This window comes from Elgaria multicarinata, chromosome 16 (assembly GCF_023053635.1).
Source record: "Elgaria multicarinata webbii isolate HBS135686 ecotype San Diego chromosome 16, rElgMul1.1.pri, whole genome shotgun sequence".
Classification (NCBI taxonomy): Eukaryota; Metazoa; Chordata; class Lepidosauria; order Squamata; family Anguidae; genus Elgaria; species Elgaria multicarinata.
The window spans coordinates 28861214-28876754 of NC_086186.1; the positions used below are offsets into that span (position 1 = coordinate 28861214).

The 15541-nt window shown below is 49.2% G+C and overlaps 1 protein-coding gene across 1 annotated transcript in view; it reads left to right on the forward strand.

Annotated features, from left to right (window-relative positions):
• The first annotated feature begins 921 nt into the window (after positions 1-921).
• SMAD3 (SMAD family member 3) overlaps positions 922-15541 on the forward strand; it is a 69684-nt gene continuing 55064 nt past the window's right edge. The window contains exon 1 of the mRNA XM_063142846.1: positions 922-1127. Coding sequence (XP_062998916.1) covers positions 922-1127 — 206 coding nt within the window. The remainder of the gene's footprint in view (positions 1128-15541) is intronic.

A 15541-nucleotide genomic window follows, 5' to 3' on the forward strand; every position in this document is an offset into this window, starting at 1 on the left:
GTCTGCCTAGTGGTGAGATGATGAAGGCACTTTGCACTTGCTCCGAGACACTTTTGAGTCGTGATTTCGCGCTCCGGCCCTCGGCTCTGGTATTGCAAAGCGAGCCTGAGCGCCAACTTCTTTCCGTGACTCTGCTCTTCTGCTTGTTCGTGCAGGTCCAGCCGCCCCGCGGTGGCGGAGATCAAAAGGCGGCGGCGGCGGGGGGGGGGGGGACTTCTTCCTCGCTCGCTGAATTCCCGCACGGGCGGCTCGTGGACCGCCGAGGTTGTGGTTCGAGGCGCGCGGGAGGGCGCGGGCGCCCAGGGAGGAAGCCGAGGCCCAAAGGCGGGCAGGGGGGCGGGCAGGCGGGCGAGGGAGGGAGGGAGGGAGGGAGGCGGCCTCCCGAGCCGCCCCCTCCCGCCGGAGCGCTGCCTTTCGGAGGGGGCGGCCTGCGCATTTGCATGCGGCTCAGACGGGCCGCGGAGCGCGCCTGTGCCTGTGCCTTTGCGCGCACAAGGGCGCCCCACGCACCGAGGGGGCGGAGAGGAGGGCGAGGGGAGGGGAGGGGAGGGGAGGGGGAGGAGCTGCAGCTCGTGGGCGCCGCCGCCGCTGCCGCTGCCGCCGCCGCCGGAGGCGCGCTCGGAGAAGTCGGGACAAAGTTTGGAGCCGGAGCCAGCTGCGTCCCCCGCTTTGTCCGCGGGCCCAGCCGGCAGCCGCCGCCGCCGCCAGCCGCCGCGACCCCAGCGCGCCCCGCCGCCTCGGTGCCTGCTGCTGCTGCTGCTGCTGCTGCTGCCCGTGGCCGTCCCGGGTGGGAGCGGGCCTGCCGGGGGCCGCCGCGAAGTGCTGGGCGGCGGGAGGAGGGAGCCCGGCCGCCGCCGCCGCCTCTGCCTCTGCCGCCTCTCTTTCTTCTGCCCCGCTGCCTCGGGGCTGCCTGGGCCAGCCATGTCGTCCATCCTGCCCTTCACGCCGCCCATCGTCAAGCGGCTGCTGGGCTGGAAGAAAGGCGAGCAGAACGGGCAGGAGGAGAAGTGGTGCGAGAAGGCGGTCAAGAGCCTGGTGAAGAAGCTCAAGAAGACGGGGCAGCTGGACGAGCTGGAGAAGGCCATCACCACGCAGAGCGCCACCACCAAGTGCATCACCATCCCCAGGTAGGGCCGGGCCGGGCCGGGCCTCGGGGCGCCGCGCCGCGGTCTCCAGGGCGGGGGGCGTCGGTTGCACCCCCTGCCTGCCTGCCTGGGCGCAAAGCCTGGGGAAGCCTCCCGCGCTGGGGCCGCGCGGGTCGTGCGCGCAGCACCGCGGCCGGAGGACCTTCGACCGCGCTCTCCTCGCCCGGCGTTCGTAGGGTGTCTATGAAACAATCGGGGAAGGGGAGGCTTTCTTCTTCTTCGCCTTCTCCTCCTCCCCCCCCCCCCGATACTTTCCAATACACTTTGTTGTCTTTAAAATCTTTGGACCGCTGGGAGGATGCTCCTCAGTGCTGATGATGGCGAGTGCAGAGTAACCAGGTAGTGAGTTTTCCGTTCCAAGTGCAGAAGTGTGGCATTTCCTGTATCCATTGAGAATACTGCATGCGTTCAATGGAACCTCTTTTGTTCCATTGAGTTTAATGGCGCTTGCTCCCAGGTAAATGGGTTCAGGATTGCAGCCTAAGGAGCTGGAAATCCACACACATATTTGGGAGTAAGCTCCATTAAACTCAGTGGAACACAGTCCATGGATACGATTGTGCTGTTAGACATGTACAGTAAATGCTCCATGGTGTAGAAATGTTCCCCATGTATAAATATATACACATGTGCAACATGTGTTTTCTGAAACACTTTTTAAAACATGCTACTACTATTATTTAATTCTGAGTGTTTAAAATCTGATTAGAGCCATCAGAGGTGGTTCACACTATATAGTGCGAAACTCTAAAAGCAATATCGAAATGTTAAAATTAATTTATGTATTGAAATGCTTTACGGTCTTCATTACATCCATTTTATTTTATTTTATTAAATAAAATGAATGCGAGAAAGTCCATAAACTTCTGCCCCACTGCCTTTCCTTCCACAGTTCAAGGGGCCCAAGAAAAAAGTCATAAAATACGATAAACGGGAGCCACTCTAGAGATTCAGTATTCTGTACAAGATTTGCCACTTGCACAGTAGAATTGCAGGTGAATCTTTTGTCTTAATGCACACAGGCCTTCCAACAACCCTCCCAGCTCCATTTTGACATACTGGGGCTATTCGTACAACACGACAGCCCACCGTGGGTTATTTAACACACACTGAGTCTATGACACATGCAGGATATGTGCGGCTGCCAGTTTGAATATGCAACCCCCACTTAGGGCTTGTTGTATTGTGTGAACCCAGCAAGTGTAGGTTATGCGAGGGTTAAACAATCCTTGCATAACCCACAGTCTGTTTTAGGGTTACATGAGGGTTGTTTAACCCTTGGATAACCCATGTTTGGCAGGATTGCACGACATGATAAGCCCAGAGTTCGAATTTGTATATATAATCTGGTGTCTGCAGGCACCATGGTTTGTCGTGGGTTAAATGATCCACAACAAACCATGGCATTTTGTCCGAACCCAATGACTGAGTAGGGGCTTCAGAGTGAGTGCTTTAGTCAAGGCCTCATGGAAGGTGTGATGACTGACCTGCCGCAGCTGTATCTGCATCCTTGTTCATTCAGTACCTACTGTGTAGTCAAGCCTTCTGCAATCTGGTGTCCTCCAGCTGTTTTGGACTTCAACACCCAGCAGTCCAGCCAGCATGGCCAATGGTCAGGAATGCTGGGAGTTGTGAGTGAAAACTTCTGGAGGACACCAGGTTAATAAAGGAAGGTGTAGGGGAATGGATGCTTTAAAAGTTCGCTTAGAAGTATCTGGTACCTGTTCAGGCATTAGTGTGGCAAGAGACATGAGTACACCCTGCTCAGAAGCCAGTTTCAGTGGGTCTCACTTCCAGATAGATCATAGAATCATAGAATAGCAGAGTTGGAAGGGGCCTACAAGGCCATCGAGTCCAACCCCCTGCTCAATGCAGGAATCCACCCTAAAGCATCTAGGCAGAGAGGCAGCTAAAAACACGTCCTCACTCAGCTGACACACTCACATACAGGAAACCTGGCATTCATACACACCCTCCCTCCCCCGGAAGTTACACTCAAGCAGATCTGCTCAGATTCCTGAACTGATAACTAAATAGAGCACGCACGTTTCACAGGTAGAATCACCTCTGAGCACTGAATGTTTAGGTTGACGTACATAAGAAGGGCTGTGCTGGATCCGACCAGAGACTTCCCTAATCTGGCATTCTCTTTGCACAGTGGCCAATCAGATGCCCCAATGAGGAGTCCACAAACGCTGTGCCTGTGAATTTCCAAGGGGCATCTGGCTGGATTCTGTTGGAACCGGAATGGTGGACGTCTGGCCTGGTCCACCATAGCAGTTCTTGTGTGTCTCATCTGGGAAAACTGTGGCCCTCCAGGTGTCAGGCTGTATTTCTCATCAGCCCCAGCGGTAGAAAATGGCCAGTGGTAGAAAATGTAATTCAACATCTGGAGGACCACAAGCTCTCCATGCTGCTTCTTTATCTTCCTTACAGCTCATGGAGATTCTGGCGGACTTAGAATTAAACAGGAAAGTCACAAATACCTACATTTCTAGACTCGGTGCCCAAAAGAAACATATGTGAATGTGGGATTCTCCAAATATTCCGGTGGTGTATAATCATAGAATAGTAGAATTGGAAGGGGCCTGTAAGTTTGTGGGCTCTCCCACACTAGAGGCCTTCAAGAGGCAGCTGGACAACCATCTGTCAGGGATGCTTTAGGGTGGATTCCTGCATTGAGCAGGGGGTTGGACCCGATGGCCTTGTAGGCCCCTTCCAACTCTGCTATTCTATGATTCTATGAGTCCAACCCCCAGTAAAAAACTGCATCCAGATTTGTGTGCAAATAACTCTTTTTCAAACAAACAACTATCTTTTGTAGAACTCTTTGTGGCACAAGGGGCTGTTGTTGTCCTTTCTGATTAGAATGATAGTAGGCCCAGACTGAACAGGGTGGGATTATATTATGGGCCAAGGAGTTCAGCGTTATTATTGTCACCATTCATTTTTTCACGTTGTGAGTGTTTTTGTGGTCGAGTGCTTATCGCTCGTGCAGCTCACGCACTTGAGCTGGGAGTGCATAAAGTTTCATAGCTGTTCCATAAGGGGTGGGAGCTTTTCCTGGCTTTCTATTTTAAAGTTTTGCTGATCTGGAAAAATGGAGCTGTTTGAAATCTTTAATTTTCCCCTAGAAGTCAACACGGTTGCTTCTCCTGTCTCTTTCTTTTTTTTGAAGAAGGCTAAAGTTCATGCCATACAGCCCAGAAAGCTGTGAAATGGTGCTCTCCCCCTGTTTGTTTTTGTCCTTGCCTCTTGCTTTCCTAACGTTCCTTAAATGTGTGTCTTGGCTGTCAGAATGATTTAGTGCGGAATGGCTGGCTCGCACAAAGAGGCATCTGTTGGGCTGGCCAGCTGAGGAGATGCGTGCTTTGAGAGGATCGTGTAGCAATGAAATGTTTCTCTTTTAAAAGACAACTTCCGACGGACCCGTTATTTTCAACTAGTTGGTGCTGCTATGCTTTGCGAGCAAGGAGGGATGAGTCTCTGGTCCCCGCTCTGTGCAAAACTGTGTGGAAAATGCCCTCCAAGGATGGGTGTTGCTCAAGATCAGGGTCCGTGGCGATGCACTGAATTTGTGGCTGAGAAGGAATCTCAGATGCCTTCTCAGGAATCCCTCTCCCCCCCCTCCGCCCCTGATTAGACTGGCCCATGACCCTGGTGTGTGTCCCCCCACCCGCCCAGCACCATCGCTTTCTTGAGGACTGGAGGCATTTGCTCTGCATACATTGTTCTGGAGCCTAGATAAGAAAGATGGATGAGGGGAGCCGATGTGCCTCTAAGCAAAGAAGTGGGCCAGAAGGCCTCCTGTGATGAGTCGCAGGGCTTGTTTGCATTGCAGAAGTTGCCGCCTTCTGAAAAATGTTTGCGCGCCTCCATTTTTGTCATGGCTTGCAATATGCGGTATGAAACTTGCCAAGACAGACCCCTGGTTTGTCTAGCACGGGACGGCGCACTCTGACTGGCAGCCGGAAGCCTTCCCCACCTCAGCCACTTGCGAACTTTCGACAGGAGATGGTGGCGATGGACCTTGGGGACTTGTGCAGGCAAGGCAGGTGCCCTGCCTCCTGTTAGGGTAATTCCCCCTGAATTCTTGCCTGCAACAATTCCGTAGGTGTGGTGGGTGGCGGTGGCCGTGTTTCATCTGCAAAACCACTGGGCAGCCTTCCCCAACCTGTAGCCTCCCAGGTGTTTTGGATCCCAGCTCCCATCCGCCCCACCCAGCATGGTCAGGAATTCTGGGACTTGTAGTCCAAAATGTCTGGAGGGCACCAGGTTGGGGAAGACTTGTTAATTATTTCATGGCACACGTCTCCATGGGGTAAGACCCCCAGGTGTGAAATATGAATGAGTAAGGTTGGGGGCATTTATGGCCTAATCTACACCAAGCAGGATATTGCACAATGAAAGCCACAGCAAGCAGAATATAGCAGTATGAAAGCGATACATGGCATCTGTCCATGGGCCCCAACAGCTGTCAGTGCACTTCAATACTGCTATAAAGCAGTCGTGTGGCTCCTGCCTTTTATATACTGCTTTCATAGTGCAATATCCTGCTTGGTGTAGATGAGGCCTATGCCTCCTGGTTGAAGTACAGTGTAGGATACATCAAATGAACCAGAGGAGGACTAGATTTGGGTTGAATATGAAAAACCACATTGTCAAAGCTGGCTTTGGAAATGCCAATTCAGTACATTTAATGGAGCATCTAAACCTTTGAACACACTTGGGCCTTAGCTAGACCTAAGGTTTATATCCCAGGATAGTCTTGGGGTCATCCCTGCCTGCTCACGGGATCCCCTGTGTGTCATTAACAGGAACAGGGATGACCCCAGGACGAACCCAGGATAAACCATAGGTCTAGCTAAGGCCTTGCTGTTCGCCTTCATGGTGAGATCCACTCCATTCAAGCCCTGTGAAATCTACATGGGGGTTCCCTTGTAGAACACCCAGAAGCTTCAACTGGTGTAGGCTGCTCACCAGCGCACGGTATCGTGGTCACATCACCCCGACACTGAAAGAGCTGCGCTGGCTGCTGGTTGTTTTCCGGGCTCAATTCCAGGCGTTGGTGTCCACCACTCTGCCACCAAGATCATCTTCTTGGCCCGCCGCTCTGACCATGTCACTCCACTTCTGAAATCTCTTCATTGGCTTCCAATTCACTCCAGAATCCAATATAAACTTCTCCTGTTGACCTTCAAAGCTTTTCACGGTCTAGCTCCTGCCTATCTCTCCTCTCTCATCTCACACTATTGCCCCGCTCATGCTCTTCGCTCCTCTGATGCCATGTTTCTCGCCTGCCCAAGGGTCTCTACTTCCCTTACTCGGCTTCGTCCTTTTTCTTCTGCTGCCCCTTACGCCTGGAACGCTCTTCCAGAACACTTGAGAACTACAAACTCAATCACAGCTTTTAAAACTCAGCTAAAAACTTTTCTTTTCCCTATAGCTTTTAAATATTGAGTTTGTTCTGACCCTATACTGTCAGCTTCACCCTACCCGGTGCCTGTTTACACTTCCCTGTGCCTGTTTGCATTCTCTTTCCCTCCTTATTGTTTACTACAACTTTATTAGATTGTAAGCCTATGCGGCAGGGTCTTGCTATTTTCTGTGTAATCTGTACAGCACCATGTACATTGATGGTGCTATATAAATAAATAAATAATTAATAATAATAATAATAATAATAATAATAATAATAATAATAATAATAATAAACGGCTTAGGGCCGGCTACCTGTCTTGTTATGAACATGCCCTGTTATTCAGATCAGCATGAGAGCCCCTTTGGGAGACACCCTCACTTCCAGAGATCTACTTGTCGGGCATACAGGAAGGGGATTTCTCCCATGTTGGTCCCAAATTCTGAAACTACGAACGCTCTCCATGCCGAAAGGGGGCACATCTTTTTAAGTTAGTTCTTTAAATTGTTATGGTTTTAAAGATTGCTTTTAACAGTATGATTTTATTAGATTGTAAGCCTATGCGGCAGGGTCTTGCTATTTACTGTTTTACTCTGTACAGCACCATGTACATTGATGGTGCTATATAAATAAATAATAATAATAATAATAATAGTATGTTACTATTTGATTATGGTTTTCATTTTCTGAACTCCTTGTAAACAGCCTTGATTGGCTTCAGTAAGGTGATTTAGAAATACAATACATCATCATCATCATCGAGTTTATTGCTGGATTCTAATTTCTGTTGTAATAAATTAGAAATCTACAGCTCATGTATAGCAAGCCGCTTTTGTGTGAGGGTAGCTTGAAGTTTTATCATGGTGATCTTGGCTTTCGTGGAGAGCAGGAGGCCCCTGCGTTTGAACACATCTTATGCATTGCAGAGACGAGAGGTTTTGGTTGCCACTGCTGTTTAATTGACAAATGTTCTCCAAAGATCTGGGTGTATTGACTGGAGAGGTCTTTTGCTTCCGTTTGGCTCCTCGGAGTCATTCTATTGACTTCTGTGGTTAGTTAATTAAAGTGGAATAATGCATAATAACAATGCAGGAGTAATGAAGCCTCTGAAATGCTTGCTGTCTGTGTTAAAAGTGAAACCTGTTAGTTATTTATAAGAATTACAGAGACTGTAAATACAAGCTAACAGCAATTACAGTCAGAAAGCAGCTTGGCAGAATGGCTTTGTTTCTAGTTCATTGTTAAAAGTTTGGAATATTTCCAGCAAGAATTTGCTGTGTGTGTGTGTGTGTGAGAGAGAGAGAGAGAGAGAGGTGCCTACTTAAAAAAATGGCTGGGAAACCCTGAGAGCAGTGGATCTCAAACTTTTTTTTACCCCAGAGAATCTCTTCCATATTGACTTGTTTGCCATAGAATTCCTCTGGTGCACTGTGGACGATTTGAGGCAATTGGTGTTGTTCTAAGGAGCAGGATCAATTCACATGGAAGGGAGGCTGGGCCTCTGGGGCCAAAACACCGCCTTGGAGGAACCCTAAAATTCCCCCAAAAGTACATTCATTGACATAACTGCTAGGAGCTCTCAGGTGTAAACGGATGGGAGAAGTGTAAGAACGGCATACTCGGGCTCATGCGCCTCTCTGTTCGGATGGGACATGGCAGCATTTCCCCAGTGGATTGTGCACAAAATCTGCAGTAGCAGCAGCCCCATATTTTTGCAGGACTTTTGATTTGTCCAAATAAATCGTTCATCCTTGCCTGCTTTGATGTGTTGGATTAAAAAAGGGGGAAATTCCAGTTCAAAGCAGTTTGTGTTGATTGGCAGTGAAGGTAGCAGACGGCAAGTAACCGCAGTAACAGTTGTCCAGACATCCAAATTGTACGAGGCTTGTCTCCATGAATTTTAGCAAATGGTTGCTTTAATTGGGCTTTTGTTTGTGTGAACCTTGTCTGTAAATTCTAAAAAATGCATTTTTTGTTCCTAATAGAGCTCAGCTGTGCCTCACTCATTTCTAAGCAGCTGAAGGATTAACAAGGATGTGGTTCGCCCGACGGTCCCTGATCATTTGGGGCCTGTGGGCACACTTGGGAATTTGAGAAACTCATGGGCACCGTCACAAAATGGCTGCAGCAGGGTTAAGTCACAAGGGGCAAGTAACTTGCCAAAAGAAACTGAGTAAAGGCAGAGGTTGGGTTTGAGCCGCAGGTATCCCGCCCTGCATTTGATCTCACAAAGCACAACCAAACATCCATTTCACAGATGGCAAATTGGATCGTCCACAAGCACACCTTTTCTCTCCCGGGATCAACTAAACTAAATAAATAAAATCAGTTGGGGCAGAGGGCTTTCGGAGCACCCAGGGAGGTGTTCATGGCCTGTCTGTCTGTGTACGGTGAGATCATAGGAACCTAGAAAGCCACTTTGTACCAAATTGCATGACTGATTGATCAAGTCCGATCCTGTCCAGCAGGCATTGCGGGGACAGCAGAACACCAGAAGAGCCCATCCCATCTAGCATCCTGTTTCCCACAGTGGCCAGCTGCTGGGGAGCCCCCTGGGAAGCCCAAGAGCATGGCAAGAGAGTGCTGGCCTTCTCCCACTGGTGTTTTCCCATCAACTGGTACTTCCGAGGCGTACCGCTTCGGAGCCTGGACATCTTTTCCCCACAATCCTTTTAATCGGAGAGGTGCAGACCAGACCTGGCGCCTTCTGCATGCAAAGCATTATGTGCTCTGCTACTGGGTTATGACCTCGTGGGTAGAGTGGGAAATGGCAAACTAGGGAGTCCCAAGGTAGGAAGAGTAGTGCGATACTATTACAGCAGAGCCTGTGTTGCTTCTCCGAAGACGTGTTATGACCGTCTTCTGCCCCAAAAGCTGCTTACTCCTAGTGACCCACGTGGTGCTAAAGCAAGGAGGCACGCGGGGGAGAGGGCTGGAAAAGATATGCGCAGCTTTTGAGGCTGTCATCACCTGGTAGGAAGAGGGGCAGGAAGGAGTGATAAAGTCACAACAGTAATCAGGAGGTTATAATTTGCTGCTGTAACGTGAATTTCATAAGCCGTATTAAACATCAGTCTTGTGAGTTTCTTTTTCCTTGTGCTGAAAGACTATAGAAGATCTTTGCAAACACTCTAAAAAATCCTTACAACAGCCCTATAAAGTAGGTTACTGTTGTCGTCGTCCCCAAATTGGGGAGGGGGTAGGTGTGAGGATAGTGGCTTGTCTAAGCCCCCATCTCGTCAGGTAATGAAAATACAACATGTGCCCTTTTTCTGGGTAAACACTCTGTATTAACACATCCCAACTATGTGGACTGTTGCAATAAATGCTTCTTTCAAGATAACTTCCAAAAGTATTTGGCAAAGTGGCCAGTGTGAAGAGCTCCACCCTGGGGTCGGGAGGTGGGGGAGGCTACCATGAAGCAAGGGACCAGAGCTCACTAGCAAACTCTGCATATCTATTTCCATGAACGGGGAAGATGTCACACTTAAACTGGTGGATGTACTGCCCTTAATCTATAATATCTGGTTTGAATCCATCTTTAGTCATGCTTAGAGAAGACCCATAGACATAATACATTAAGCATGACTAACCCAAGTCCCACTGATTTCTGTGGGGCTACTCTAAGGCTGTTGCTAGACGAGGGTTTAGCCTGGGCTGAAACCCGGGCTCACCCCTGTGCGTGCAGATGACGCACAGGGGATCCCAGGGTCAGGCCGGGCTAAACCCTCCTTTGACCCGGGATAACCGGGTCCACTTTTGGCCTGGTTTTTCTGCAGCCCTGGGCTGCGGAAAGTCTAGCAGATTCCGCGGCTTTTCCCGGCTACGCGGCTTACTTGCGAGTAGCCAAGAGAAGCCGTGCACTGGGCACAGCGCTCCGGGCCAGGGGCGAGGGAATCGCAGGGGGGGGGAGAGAGATGGGGGCTAAGGGGGATGAGCGGATGGGCAAGCAAGTGGGCGAGTGGGGGGGCGAGCGGACAGGCGAGCAAGCGGGCGAGCGGGGGGGGATCAGACATTGGGGGGAGGGAAATCAGGGGCAGGGGGAGCGGGGAACCCTTTATTTATTTATTTTTAAAAAGCCTTACCTTCTTGTTGGTGCCCTCTTGCGCACCTGGCCCTTTAATGTTTTAAAAAATGGCCAACGCAACAGGGCTTTCCCTTACCCCATCGCGTGTTACATCTAGCTGGGGGCAACGGCGTGGCCTCACCCCTACTCCCCACCGGATTACCTGGTAGGTCTAGCAAGGCCCTAAGTAGGACTAAATCTGTTCTAAATTATCTTGCTTTGTATGCATGTACAGGAACTAAAGATAAGCAGAATAACCTCTGTAAGGCTGGGGGCTACTGCACACACACACTTCCCCCCTGACACACACAGACACTCCCCACCCACCCCAGTTCCAAACATGGGTTTCCCTTGCCAGGCAGGAACCCTTCCTTTTCCTCTGATCTGCGGGCTGCACTGGGTATTGTCATAGGTTGTACACCTCTGGTCTAAGAGGTGTTCATGGTCTATACTCTAGAGCAGTGATTCCCAAACTTTTTCAGGTAATCACCCCCTTGGTTCCACAAACTCATGCCCAGTGCCCCCTGGGAGTCCAATGGGGTCGGGGAGGGAGGGGTTAACAGCGGTGGCAACCCCCATGCCAAGGAGCGCCTGGCGAGGCCAAAATGCTGCTGCAAAAGAACATATGTGCTTAAGAAGCAGGTCAATCACAACAATATCCTAATTATTTTTTTAAAAAAATCTCAATTTTTTGCAAACCTCTGCTAGGAGGAGGCACTCTGAGGAGGGCCTTAGATGATGAGTGTAGTATATTTGGGTAGGGTCATGCCGGGAGAGGTGCTCCATCAGCCTGAATTGTCCGGAGCCATGCTGCCAACAAGACCCTCCTCAATCCACACATGTATTAATACCATTTAAGAAGAGTCCTTTTAACGGTGAATTGAAATGTTTCAAAAGCACCAAAACGCTAATGAAGAGACATATCCTGCTTGGTGTGCCCCGCCACGCCGGTTGCAAAACAGATGTTTGCTCTCTTTTTCCTCCCACCCTCCCTTGGCAAGCCTGGGGTGGGCTTGGGACCAAACTACCTTCTCCCATAAAAATGTCCCTGGGTTTTAAGACCTTCCAGAGAGGCGCTTCTCGGAAAAGACCACCTCTTTGCCTCTTAGCGCCCCTCTATACAATCCCACCGCCCACTTTGGGAACCACTGCTCTAGAGGATGAGTAAATTGACTCTTCGACACCTAGTTTGGCCATGGATTTGCACTGAGGCCTTGTGATCTCTCATATCTCTGATTCATAAAACAGAGCATGGGGCACAATTCCTCATAGGGCAATGAGATTCTTTGTAAGGGTACGACAGAGTGTGTGACTGGCTGTATTTGAATGATCAGAGCTTGACTTATTAAGATGAGCTATGCATGAACACAAGCCCTTTGCTCATCCCTTTGATGAGATGCCATTAAATCAGGAAGTCTGTAGCCGTAGTTTCCTATTTCTTCTAACCCATCAGATTATGGTTATCAGCTTTGGAACAAGCCAGGATCTTAAACCAACTTCAAACTGTGGTTTAAGATCCTGGTTTATTCCAAAACTGTTAGCCCTAGTTTTCTGGGTCAGATAAAGCAGGAAACTAGGCTTAATTAAGGACTTCCTAGTTTAGTTGCACCTTGTATGAAGGGTGACCTTCATTAGTGACCGGGAGGCTTAATGCTGAGGTATGATGGTCTGAACTGGACTATTGTAAATGACGGGCAACGTCCAGTGTGCTATAACAATAATGCACTAAAACCATTCTTCCCCAGCCTGGTGCCCTTCAGACATCTTGGATTGCAACTCTTAGCATTCCTGTTCATTGGCCATGCCGGCTGGGACTGATAGGAGTTGAGGAAGGTTGTATTGAAACCGTATAAAAAGAAACCATATAAAAAAGAAGCAAGATGAACCCATATTATGCTTGGATCAAAGATCAGAAGCCTTTCAAATTGGCACTAATATTGATTATTCTGTTTCCAGAGGCAGCTTTTTTAGTCTTTAAACGGTGGTAAATCAGCTGACTTTGGATTTAGTTAAAAACATCCTTTTTATAGTGAGGCCTGTGCCACCTCCCGGCACACCTTAACATTCCACAGATGTTTCGTGGTAAACCTTAACCGGTCTCCGTCCTACTTCGGCATTCATCTTTACGTGCTTGTGTTTGCACACCAGAGACACACGGCATTTTAATGGATTGCTTCTACCGTTGTGGTCTTTGTGGCTCTGGAGCCGTTTAATCTGGGAGAAAGGGTAGGCTAGCTTTCCCCAACCTGCAAGGTAGAATTAGGGGGAGAGAGACTGACTACCATGGTGTCACTCACGGAGCTTCACATTTGTCGGAGGTTGGAGCCTCACTCCACTTTTGAACTATAACTCCCAGTATTGCTGGCTGGAGCAGATGGGAGTTGGAGTCCAAAACATTTGGAAGCCATCTGGCTGGAGAAGGCTGCTCTTTCACTTCTTTAGAACACAGCCCTGAATGCTCCCTATGGTTGCACAGGCAGTGGGCTGGGTTCACACACGGCCGCGGCAATGTCTAGCCAGCCTATTTTGTAAATTTCATTTCTATCCCACTGAATAGCCAAAGCTCTCTGGGCAGTTCGCAGAAATTAAAACCACAAGGTAAAGCATAAAATACGGAAGCTTAGAACCACAATATAAAAGTACAACCAGAATAGAACCTCACAGCAATGCAGAGATTTAAAATGCGGAGCTAAAAGACTAGGATGCTAAAAGGCTAAGATACTGGGAAAATAAAAAGGGCGTTTACCTAGAGCTCGAAGGAGTACTGTATAGGTGCCAGGTGAAGCGCTCTAGGGAGCTCATTCCACACCTGGGGTGCCACAACAGAAAAGGTAGCCAGGAAGACAGTGTGCTGCATTGTTCGGGCTATCTACAATGGTGGGCTGGCCTTCACTGGGCAAGCCAAGATCTGCCGTTGGCCCTCTTTCCAGCACACCCACACCCTGCCGCTGTGTGATGAAGGTGCCCCTGCCGACCTCTGTGCAGTGGCGCCCAAGCAAACCCCACAGCAGGATAGGCTGCTTGGCCCTGTGTGGTCAAGGGGTCTAAAGGACCTCATTGGCTACACAGCCACCAAACAACCCCCAGCCTCCCAATCCACTGTGGAGCTGGGGCGGGGGTGGGGATTGCTGCGCACCCATCACAGCCGTGCCCGTCCACCTCTTGCAGCTGCGAAGTTGGGCAGAAGGCTGTGGCTTGCCACGGGGGGTGGGGTGGGGGGTGGCGCCGCACCGGCTGTGGCAAACAGAATGGTGGAAGTCCACTGTGTGTGGACCGAGGGTGTGCTGTAAAATGTGTTCCAGGGTCTCCTGCTGCACACAGGGTTTCCTTCCTAGATGCGTCGTGGCGTACAGCGTTCCCTCCAGATGGCTTCAAACCCTTGCTTTAACGTGCTGGGTATGTTCCTGCTGCATAACGCTGCTCAGCTTGCATGCAGCGGCTTGTGCTTGTTACATACGGTGAGTACTTCTCTCCAGAGGAGTGCAGCTGTTGCACATGTGGAACATGATGTGAAGCCAAGAAGGATGAAACTTAACTCCTCTCTTTCTCCCCCTCCCCCTCCCCCTTAATGAATTTTCTGGGCAAAAGGTATCCCATTTCCAGTAAGTTCCTGCCCACTTGCCTGAATTCCTTCCTTCCTCCTTTCTTTTTTTAATCTATACTCTCTGCTCCCTCCCACCCTCTCTCTCCTTCTTCATGTGCCTTGCTATTCTGGGTTGCCAGCCTTACATGTCAGATTGTCAAGCCAGGAGCCTGGAAGTTGTGGTTTGAATTGTGAATTTGTAACATCTTGCAGTCCACATCCCGGTTGTGACGGATGCTGCAAAACAGGGATCAAAATAGAATCCCAGAATGTTATTTTCTATTTAAGAAGATGGCTTTGATTGGATTATTATTGGCTATATTACCTTTAAAGTTAGAAACAGTTTCCATGTATGCACACATGCTCATGTACAGTGTCAGACACCCTGTTTTTTGTTTGCTTTCTGTTATTTTAACTTAGAATCATAGAATAGTAGAGTTGGAAGGAGCCTACAAGGCCATCGAGTCCAACCCCCTGCTCAATGCAGGAATCCACCCTAAAGCATCCCTGACAGAGGGCTGTCCAGCTGCCTCTTGAAGGCCTCCAGTGTGGGAGAGCCCACGACCTCCCTAGGTCACTGGTTCCATTGTCGTACTGCTCTAACAGTCAGGAAGTTTTTCCTGATGTCCAGCCGGAATCTGGCTTCCTGTAACTTCAGCCCGTTATTCCGTGTCCTGCACTCTGGGAGGATCGAGAAGAGATCCTGGCCCTCCTCTGTGTGACAACCTTTTAAGTACTTGAAGAGTGCTATCATGTCTTCCCTCTGTCTTCTCTTCTCCAGGCTAAACATGCCCAGTTCTTTCAGTCTCTCCTCATAGGGCTTTGTTTCCAGACCCCTGATCATCCTGGTTACCACACTCCAGTTTATTGGAGTTTAACTTAGTTTATTTCTTTTCTATATTCTATATTTAGGTAGAGCTGAGGCAAGGGCAGTAATTCAGCCGTCACAGCACACAAAATGGAGGATCTACTAGGCAAGAACTAGGGCTGCATACAGGTCACATGGCATTGTACATACACAACACACGCACACACGCACACAAACACAGCCGTGGGCTGAGCTTGCCTTCTCTGTACCTTCACAATACATTTAACATACTTATTAGCACTCTGAATGCTGATTCAGTTGCACTGCATATGCACTTTTGTTTATGTATATATACTAATTATGTTAAATATATGTGTTTTATTGCTTTAAAAAAACAACCATCAACAGCGCAATCAATTTTAAAGTACTTGTAGGGAAATGTTTCTGGGGCTGGGGTGTAGTTTTTTTAAACTATAGATTGTTCCTCTTCACAGCACAGTCAAATTCTTCTGCAAACATG